The following is a 10,183-nucleotide window of genomic DNA, read 5'->3' as shown; positions in this document are numbered from 1 at the left end:
TAACGATGCCTCAAATTTTATTATAAACGAAATAATCAAAAAAATACACAACAATTTTGATATCGCGGAGTTCCACTACATTCCTAACCATCGTGGCATAATGGGAAACGATACAGTAGACAAAGCAGCAAAGAAAGCACAAGAAGAAGGAACAGAAAAACACTATAAAATTACCTTGAAGGACAGTTACAATATCATTTACCGAATATTTAAACAAAAATGGCAATCCCAATACAGTGAGCAATCACAAGTAAAAGGTAGACAATATGGAACTATTCAACCCAACATAACAAGTAGGCCATGGTTTTCGCATAAAGTATTCAAAACCATGAAAGCAACAGACATAAAGAAAATAAACAGCACCTTAAGTGGACATGGCTTTTGCAAAGCCACTTTGAACAAAATGAACGTTACAGAAGAAATAAACTGCGAAAATTGCAACGTACCAGAAACCATTGATCATATCATTTTCGATTGTTCAAAATACAACACTACCAGAGAGAAGTTTCCACCCTTAATGCAATCAAACTCAATCGTCAATTACATGAGCACAGTTAACAATCAGCTGATACCTTTAATAAAATTTGTTAAAGAAACCAAGCTAGACATCTGAAAGATTCACAAAATAAGAATTAGTTATGGCGTTATAGCTTCTAAGTAAGACGGGCCAAGGTAGTCTTTCATCCAAATAAATGAATGGAAGCAACTTAAAACTTCAAACAAACAAACAAACTGTACTGAAATCGCCTTGAATTGAAATGAAAATTATCGTTTAAAAAAGCCTAAGAAAACTATTTATAAAATGCTTTCTCTTAAAATGTTTTATAAGTTTACATTTATTAGCTTTACAGCAACGAGCCGTCTTGATTATTTCACGCTTATTTGTAAACATAAAATTACGGTTTTAAGCTTAGTGTTTATTTCAGTAAACTTTTTATACATTTACATTACCTTTACTTTGCTTGTTGGGTGATGCATATTCTACCATCTCAATCTTTCTTTCTACCATGTCAATCTTGCGGTAAACAAAAAAATATACTACTGATTTACGATTTTCGCATTTTACAATTTGTTGAAAGTCCTTGCAAAACAATAAAATTAGGTAAATTGCATTATCCTGTATATTCGAATTTTAAAAGCAAGGTCAATATTTGTGCACAACCGAGAACAATGGACCAAGAAAATAAAAATCAATTGAACGACGTACAATCGCAGATTTTCGACAGGATATCAAAAAACGATATAAATGGCTTCAAGCAACTGATAACCCAACTCAAAGGAAGTGTTGATTTCGTGGATAATGATGGGATGACTCCTCTTCAACATGCTTGTTGCAAAGGTAACAGAGAGGCTGTACAGATCCTACTGGATATGGTAAGTTAACGTAAAACTATAAGCACGTGCAACGGCTTATGTTGATTGTAAATAATTTTAGGGTGCTGATATCAATTTCAATAAACACGGCGCTGACTATACGCCATTACATTTTGCGGCTTTATCCGGCAACACAGAGGTGTGTCGCCTTGTTCTAGATGCTGGGATAAATCCCAATAGCTTAAATAGTGTATCACGGACAGCTTCGCAAATGGCAGCTTTTGTTGGTAATCATTCCTGCGTGGAAACTATTAACAATTATGTGCCGCGAACAGGTTTAGAGTACTACACACGACCGCAGGGCCAGCATAAAGAGCCGCTCATATTGCCAGCATTATTGGATGCGTTTCATCAATTTGTTATAGAAATAAATTTGCACCCAGTACGTATTGCACTTAATTTGCAATCGCTTGGTCTTGTAAAGCATTTGCCGGGATTGAAAAAAGCGTTGGAGCATATGTGTGAGAAGGAGATGAAAAAAACGAATGATGTGAATGAATTAATGGCTTTCAAATTTCACTACCTGCGTTGGATTGTTGGTGAAGTGATGCGTTGTGAAGAGCAATGTAAAGCACAGCGCAAAGAAAAATCTAGTGAGGGAGAGGGTGGAAAACATGATTTTATAGAATTATTCATAAAACGAGTATTGAAAGAGAACAAATTGGGACAATTGGATTACTTGGAGTTTACATTGCGCGATTGTGTACGTGAGTTTCCGTTCAGAGAATGTACAGTATTCCGCCGAGTTGTTTCTGAACTGGCAGCTAAAGATCCACATCCAGCATTGTTTGTATTTCGCAATGCTATAAACGGGCATCGGAGTTTTGCGGTAATTATATAAAGAATTGCCCTCTTTGCAATATTCAGTTTAAATTTGCCAATTTTATTTTCTTATGCATAGGATGAGACATGTTATTGTAGCTCGTGTGGCAATGAAAAACCAGACAAGAAGTGTTCAAAATGCAAACAAGTCAAATATTGTGATCGGGAGTGTCAACGGCTACATTGGTTCATGCATAAAAAGACTTGCGCTAGACCGACTTCTAATGTGACAGCCTCCACGAGTACTTCTGCTGTCAGAGAGCCAATCGACACAGCAGAGCTACAAGAAGAATTGGCAAAAATGGCTACCAGCTAAACAGCAAAACTGCCATTATGCGGCAGACACACATTTTTGGTACCTTTATCAGTGCATATTTAGCCTATAAAAAGGACAATTAATTGTATAACTTACATATGTGACATTTTAAACTATCCATAATGAAATCAGTATCCAGGCATTAACTAAAATAAAAAAAATCTTTGAAAAAAATGTGTCTCAAAATTCGAACAATTTTACAGAAATATTTCTTGGGCCTGACTTTGTTTTTAAGGAGTTATTTTAAAATATAAATCCTAGCTTTTGGCAACGGTTGTCCGTTTGATTAAGTTACAATAGCTGTAGTGTCGTGATTTGATGCAGCGGAGTGAAGGCAAATAAAATAATATATAAGGCGCGATAATCTCCGAAGAGATCTAAGGCCGAGCTTCTCTTCCGGACGGGACCTACATGTTTTATGCCGACTCCGAACGGCATCTGCAAGGCAGATGAGTTTTCACTGAGAGCTTTTCATGGCAGAAATACACCCGGAGCGCTTACCAAACACTGCCGAGGGGCGATCCGTCATATCAACCGTGGCCTTAGCGGAATGCTTTTTGAATTTTTTTAAGGATTTGCTTATATGTACCAACATATATGGCCATTTCATAAATCAATAAATATTTCCTAGAATTCGTCAAACTTTATTGATAAATTGGCGCTTAACCGTCTAAACGGTTATGGCCGTCCAACAAGGCGCGCCAGTCGCTCCTTCGCTCCGCCAACCGGCGCCAATTGGTCACACCAAGGGAGTTTAAATCGTTTTCCACCTGGTCCTTCCAACGGAGTGGAGGCCGCCCTCTACCTCTGCTTCCATAGGCGGGTTCCGATAGAATCACTTTCTTGGCCGGAGCATCATCTTTCGTTCGCATAACATGGCCTAGCCAGCGCAGCCTCTGCGTTTTAATTCGCTGGACTATGTTGATGTCTGCGTATAGCTCGTACAGCTCCTCATTAAATCTTCTTCGGTACTCGCCATCGCCAACGCGTAGAGGTCCATAAATCTTTCGAGGAACTTTTCTCTCGAACTCTCCCAAAGCCGCTTCATCTGCTGGTGTCATGGTCCATGCTTCTGCCCCATATAGCAGGACGGGTACGATAAGTGACTTGTAGAGTATAATTTTCGTTCGCCGAGAGAGGATTTTACTTTTCAATTGCCTACCTAGTCCAAAGTAGCATTTATTGGCAAGATTGATTCTTCGCTGGATTTCAGTGCTGATGTTGTTGCTAGTGTTGATGCTGGTTCCCAAATAAACGAAGTCTTTTACTATTTCGAAATTATGGCGGCCAACAGTAGCGTGGTTGCCAAGGCGCGGATGCGCTGACTCTTTGCTCGATGACAGCAGGTACTTCGTTTTGTCTCATTCACCATCAAACCCATCTTTACCGCTTCTTTTTCCAGTTTGGAGTAAGCAGAACTAACGGCGCGGGTGTTTAGGCCGATGATATCAATGTCATCAGCATACGCCAGTAATTGCACGCTTTTATAGAATATTGTTCCAGTGCGGTTAAGTTCTGTAGCTAGTATAATTTTCTCCAGCATCAAATTAAAGAAATCGCACGATAGGTGGTCACCTTGTCTGAAACCTCGTTTAGTTTCGAACGGCTCGGAGAAGTCCTTCCCAATTCTGACTGAGCTGATGGTGTTGCTCAATGTCATTTTGCACAGCCGTATAAGTTTTGCGGGGAAACCAAATTCAGACATAGCGGCATATAGGCAGCTCCTTTTCGTGCTGTCGAAGGCGGATTTAAAGTCGACGAAGAGGTGATGTGTGTCGATTCTCTTTTCACGGGTTTTTTTCAAGATTTGGCGCATTGTGAGAAACTGGTCGATGGTAGATTTACCAGGTCTGAAGCCGCACTGATAAGGTCCAATCAGCCGGTTCACGGTGGGCTTCAATCTTTCGCACAATACACTTGAAAGGACCTTATATGCGATATTAAGAAGGCTGAATCCACGATAGTTGGTGCATTTTGCAGTATCCCCCTTCTTGTGGACTGGGCAAAGAACACTTAGATTCCAATCGGTTGGCATGCGCTCGCCCGCCCATATTTTGCTAGAAAGCTGTTGCATGCGCCTTACCAACTCCTCGCCGCCATACTTGAATAGCTCCGCAGGCAATCCATCAGCGCCCACGGCCTTGTTGTTTTTCAATCTGGTCATTACTATTCTAACTTCGTCATAACCGGGCAGGGGGACATATATTCCATCATCATCGCTTGCAGGATCGGGTTCGTCATCTCTGCGTGGTGAATCACTGCCTCCATTTAGAAGAGCAGAGAAGTGTTCCCTCCATAATCTAAGCACTCCCTGGACATCAGTTACAAGGTCGTTCGTTTTCGTTCCTACAGGAGTTTTCGTTCCTACAGGAGTGTGCTCCGGTCTTAAAGCCTTCCGTCTGTCGCCGTATTTTTTGGTAAAATTTTCGGGCGTTATTCCTGGTGACTAGCAGCTCAAGCTCCTCGCACTCACGCCTTTCTGCTTCTGTTTTTTTCTTCCTGAAAAGGCGTCTCGCTTCCCTTTTCAACTCACGATAGCGTTCACACACTCTTCTTGTTGCGCTCGCTTTTAACGTAGCCCTGTAGGCAGCGTCTTTTCTTTCGGTTGCAATGCGGCATTCTTCATCGTCCCAGTTGTTTTTTCGTGGCCGCCGGTAAACAATTTTTTCTTCGGCGAAGTGCTTTGGAGATATGCTCCCGCTGCTCCTGTATTCCTTTAGAATGAGTTGTGCTCTCAGGGAGCAGGTGTGAGAGTCGAGTTGCGAGATCATTGGCAGCCTGTTGTGATTGAACTTTTCGACGTCTAGCTTTCCTTGTGTTTTTTGTTCCTTGGTTTTAACCGCGCCGAGGTGGGTGCGTATTTTGGCTGCAACGAGATAATGGTCCGAGTCGATGTTAGGTCCTCGGATCGTGTGCACATCTAAAACACTGGAGGAATGTCGTCCGCCTATCACAACGTGATCGATCTGATTGCGAGTATTTTGATCAGGAGACAGCCATGCAGCTTGATGTATCTTTTTATGCATCAACCTCGTGATGGATATGACCATGTTTCGAGCACCGGCAAAGTCAATCAGCCTCAGTTCGTTAGGAGAAGTTTCATTGTGTAGGCTGAACTTTCCGACTGTAGGGCCAAAAACACCTTCTTTGCCCACCCTGGCATTAAAATCGCCAAGCACGACTTTTATATCATGACGGGGCAGCGCTCGTATGTACGTTCGAATTGTTCATAAAAAAAGTCTTTCACCTCATCGTCTTTCTCCTCTGTCAGCGCATGGGCGCAGATGAATGATATATTAAAAAATTTTGCTTTTATTCGGAGAGCGGTGAAACGCTCGTCCACAGGCGTGAACGCCAGAACTTGGCGGCGAAGTCTCTCTCCCACCACGAATCCGACGCCGAAACTGCGCTTATTCGTATGGCCACTCCAGTAGATGTCACAATTTTTGATCTTCTTTCTTCCTTGCTTCGTACAACGCATTTCTTGGATGGCGGTGATGTCAGATTTTGCTTTGACGAGGACATCAACCAGCCGGGCATCTGGACCAATCCCATTTAGGGAGCGGACGTTCCAGATGCATGCCCTCAATTGATTGTCCTTCAAACGTTTGCCATGGTCGTCATCAACAGAGAGTGTATTTATCCGAGGCTTGTTGGTATATTTCATTGGAGTATTGTTTTACGTGGCGGGTCCTAAGCCCAGCGCACAACCCGCTCAGCGGGGATTACTTGCACGTTTATATAGCGAGCCGCTTGCTCCAAGACAGACGCCCGCTTGCAGCCGCACCTAGAGGTGTACAAACGCTGCCGATGAGATCGATGAGACAAAATCCTCTTGCGGAAAATATAAAGAAACGTTGCTGGCCACGTACAAAGCACTTGGCCAGACGCTCAACAGCAAATCCAAACTACAATGATACATTCTTACCATATCCGTCCTCCCCGTCCTCATATATAATAATAATAATAATACCTGTTACGGGCAAAGAAGGAGAAATATTTGATGTTTAATAGCAGCTATAATTTTATTTATCAATTCAACACATTAATAAAGTATTTAATAAAGTATATAAAAAATAGCGGGAGCGCTTTAAAAAATTTTAGTTTCTTCCTTCTTTCTTTTGTTCCGAATTGAATGTCAAGTTGCCGGATATGTATATATGTATGCACGAGCGAGTGCAAAAAATGTACGAACGAACAGATTGTAGCAACAGAAGAAGTATTATTGTGCGCGCGGGGGTTGCCATCGTGATCGAACGATAAGGCCTGGTTTTGACGGCAACTACGGATTATTTACCACCATATTCAGTGCCGACATCCAGTTTAGCCACCTTCGTCGCTGGTCTTTCCATCACTCGTAGGCTCGTCTTTATGCTTACTCTTCTTACTTGACCGTCTTTCGCCACCACCGTCTTCACTATTCTACCTTTGGGCCACATATTTCTCGGCAGGTTTTCATCTACCACGATTACGATGTCGTCCACCGCCAACGGCGTGCATTTCTTAAACCATTTAACACGTCTCGTAAGTACAGGTGTATATTCCTTCACCCACCGTTGCCAAAAACGATCTCCGAATAGTTGCACTTGACGCCACCGCTGCGTTATGTTCATGCCATCAATACACGCAGGCTTGTACCCGTCGGCTGCCCCAATAAGCAAATGATTTGGGGTCAGGGCAATGTCATCAGTCGAATCGAGGCTTACAAAGGTGAGCGGCCGAGAATTAATGACGAATTCAGCTTCCATCAAAGCACAACGAAGACTTTCGTCGTTGAATGAGTAAGATGGACAGATGCTTCGTAACGTGGTTTTCGCTGATCGAACGAGGCGTTCCCATGCACCTCCCATATGTGGGGCGCTTGGCGGGTTAAAGTGCCACTTGTTGCGATCGTATTTAATAGTAATTTCGTCGAAATTGATTTTGATAATTTGGTCACGAACAAGCCTTTCCGTTGCTCTAAAGTTCGTGCCATTGTCGGAATATATTTCCAACGGAGTGCCGCGCCTCGCCATAAAATTACGTATACTCATGATGCATGAGCTAGTATCCAAACTGTAAGCTATCTCAAAATGTACCGCACGAAGTGTCAAGCACGTAAAAAGTACGACCCACCTCTTCTCCTTGTGTCTGCCAACGTTCACGAGAATTGGCCCGAAATAATCTACGCCGGTATAGTGTGGGTATAGGCGCCATTTGTGGTGCATTTTTGACATGATTGGCGTACCGCTTGGTACAACACGCGCAAACGGGGTATATAGTATGAAGATTTGATGTTGTTAATAACCGTTTCGTGAGACATATGGTGACAATTTTCGTGATAAGCTCGTACGATGAGGAATGTTGTATGACTCTCTCGCGGTATTACTATAGCATCCATATGGCAATCGATGGAATTGGCTCTTCCTTGTATGCGCATTACTCCATTATTGTCCAGGTAAGCGTTTAGCCCAGACAATCGACTTCGTTTGCCTAGTGGTTGCTTAGCACATAATGCACTGATCTCAGGTGAGAATGATTCAAGCTGCAATTGCTTAATGAGAAGATTTTCTGCGCTCTGGATCATCTCTGGCGTAATTGTGTTCGGCTTGACGTAATTGTGTACAGCAGCTCTTAGCTTGGCAATGTATAAGATAAATGTGGCGACGGCCCTATAAAGCCTGCGCCAGTCGGAAAAATATTTAATGTGGCAGACGCAGCAACCAAGGTCAGCAGTCCAGTGCCAATTACACAGTGGTTGCACGGTCCCGATTTTCTACGGAAGGCGAGCTTTGAATGGCCCGAATTCGAGTGCACCATCACTGATGACGTCGATATGAGCGAGTTGCGGAAACATGTATATGCAGTGAGCAAAGTTCCATCTATACCGATAAACGTTAAATTTCGTTGGGACCCATCGCCACTGCCTGACGTCTGAGTTTTCAAGTATCTCGCCAATACGATGCATAACGAATTGTTGAAATTTGCGTGGGTGCATCTTCAACCATTGTAGAACCGTCCTCGAATCTGACCAATATGTGACGTTTTGTATGTTGAGTTTGCGCACATTGATAATACGTTGAGACAAGCGTAAGCCGATTAACGCAGCTTGCAATTCCATACGAGGAATGGAAAGAGGTTTTAGAGGGGCGAATTGCTTTTCGCAGCCACTAACGAAAGATCGACAATATCTTCTTGCGCTACTCTTAAGTAGCAAGCCGCTGCGTAAGCGTACTCGCGTACTCGCTTGCATCAACGAACGTATGCAATTCTACACGCGCCCCATCATGAAATTGTTGTGAGTAGCACCTCGGAATTTCGACTGCTTGTATTAAAGGCAGCATACGCTTCCAATGTCGCCAACCTTCGGCAAGCTCCTCAGAGAGCTCTTCGTCCCAGCCAATATTAACTCGCCACACGCGCTGTAAAAGTATTTCCAGGCCTACTGTGTAATAAGCGACCAGCCCCAACGGGTCGAAGATGGACATGAGGACCTGCAAAACCTCACGTTTTGTTGGAACGGCCTGTTCTGCTAAGACATCTCTACGCAGCCGTGCGAACCTGAAAATATACTTAAAAATGTCGTTATACGGGTCCCAATACATACCCAGAACCTTTTCGGCCTCTCCGAATTGTACTGGGACTTGTTCTGCTGGGTCAATATTTGAAAGCTGTCGAAGGACTTTAGACGAGTTCGAAGCCCAGTGTCTAAGGTCAAATCCACCAGCGCGATGAACAGTGCGAACTTCGTCTGCCACCGCAAATGCGGCTTCTTCGTTTTCGGTGCTATCTATGTAATCGCCAACGTAGTGTGCGTTTCGAATATTTATCCTATGGAACATTTCAGCAATGTCGGCGGATATTGCCACCTTCCCCACTCTGAACCTCAGTAGAATTTCGATAAGAGGTTGTAGCAGATCTGGTCCCGTGAGTAAATGATCATTCAATGACGTACCATGCGACTTCGCTGCCGCATCCCACACTAGTCTGATTTTATTAGGCTTGTTCGGATTTGTTGCTATGAAAATCGGTAGATACCAGACATGCTTATTGTTGATAGCCATATCGGCCTCCGAGAATTGAAACGCGTAATTCTTTTGTATTAAATTGTGGATTTGGTTATCGATTTTTTCGTACAGTGACGGCTCGCGTTTAATTTTAGCCTTTAAACAGTTGAGATGCTGAAGTGCGTTGTTGTAGCTCTCGGGCAGGTTGTAGTCCTCGTAGCGCCATAACAGGCCGACTTCGAAATGCCCATTTACTTTAGCGCACGTTTGGTCCAGCATCTCAATAGCTCGTTTGTCGTCGCTTGACATTACATTTTGTTGTTTCACGGCGTCCAAGCTGAAGCTTTCTTTAACGACGTCGTGTAATTCTTGCCATTTGCATTCACAATGATACATGGTTACATATGTTGCTGCGGTCGAAGCGCCTTGGATGCTCCACCCTAACCAACACTTAGATGCGATTGGCTCGTGACGACGACCTTCGCGTATTTTTCGAGGTACAGCGATTTTCCAATTGTCGGCTCCTATAAGCAACATTGGTTGAACATCATCGTAAGATGGTAAAGGTATGTCCCCTAAATAAGGGTATGCGCGACGCAGCTCGCTTGCGTTCATCGATTGTTTCGGTAGAGCTAGATTTTTTATTGTATGTACGTTATTTAACCAAAGCAGTCTGTTGTTACCT

The 10,183-nt window shown here is 43.2% G+C and overlaps 1 protein-coding gene across 1 annotated transcript; it reads left to right on the top strand.

The window, feature by feature from the left end:
* The first annotated feature begins 1,004 nt into the window (after positions 1 to 1,004).
* Positions 1,005 to 2,689, top strand: LOC137251914 (ankyrin repeat and MYND domain-containing protein 2). Its single transcript, XM_067786911.1, has 3 exons — positions 1,005 to 1,374; positions 1,436 to 2,203; positions 2,276 to 2,689. The coding sequence occupies exons 1-3, from the start codon at positions 1,171 to 1,173 to the stop codon at positions 2,510 to 2,512; spliced, it is 1,209 nt and encodes a 402-aa protein (XP_067643012.1). The 5' UTR covers positions 1,005 to 1,170; the 3' UTR covers positions 2,513 to 2,689.
* The last annotated feature ends 7,494 nt before the right edge of the window (positions 2,690 to 10,183 follow it).

This window comes from Eurosta solidaginis, chromosome 5, assembly GCF_040869045.1.
Source record: "Eurosta solidaginis isolate ZX-2024a chromosome 5, ASM4086904v1, whole genome shotgun sequence".
Lineage (NCBI taxonomy): Eukaryota > Metazoa > Arthropoda > Insecta > Diptera > Tephritidae > Eurosta > Eurosta solidaginis.
The sequence above is the reverse complement of the archived record's forward strand: the minus strand, read 5'-3'. Positions and strand labels throughout refer to the sequence as shown.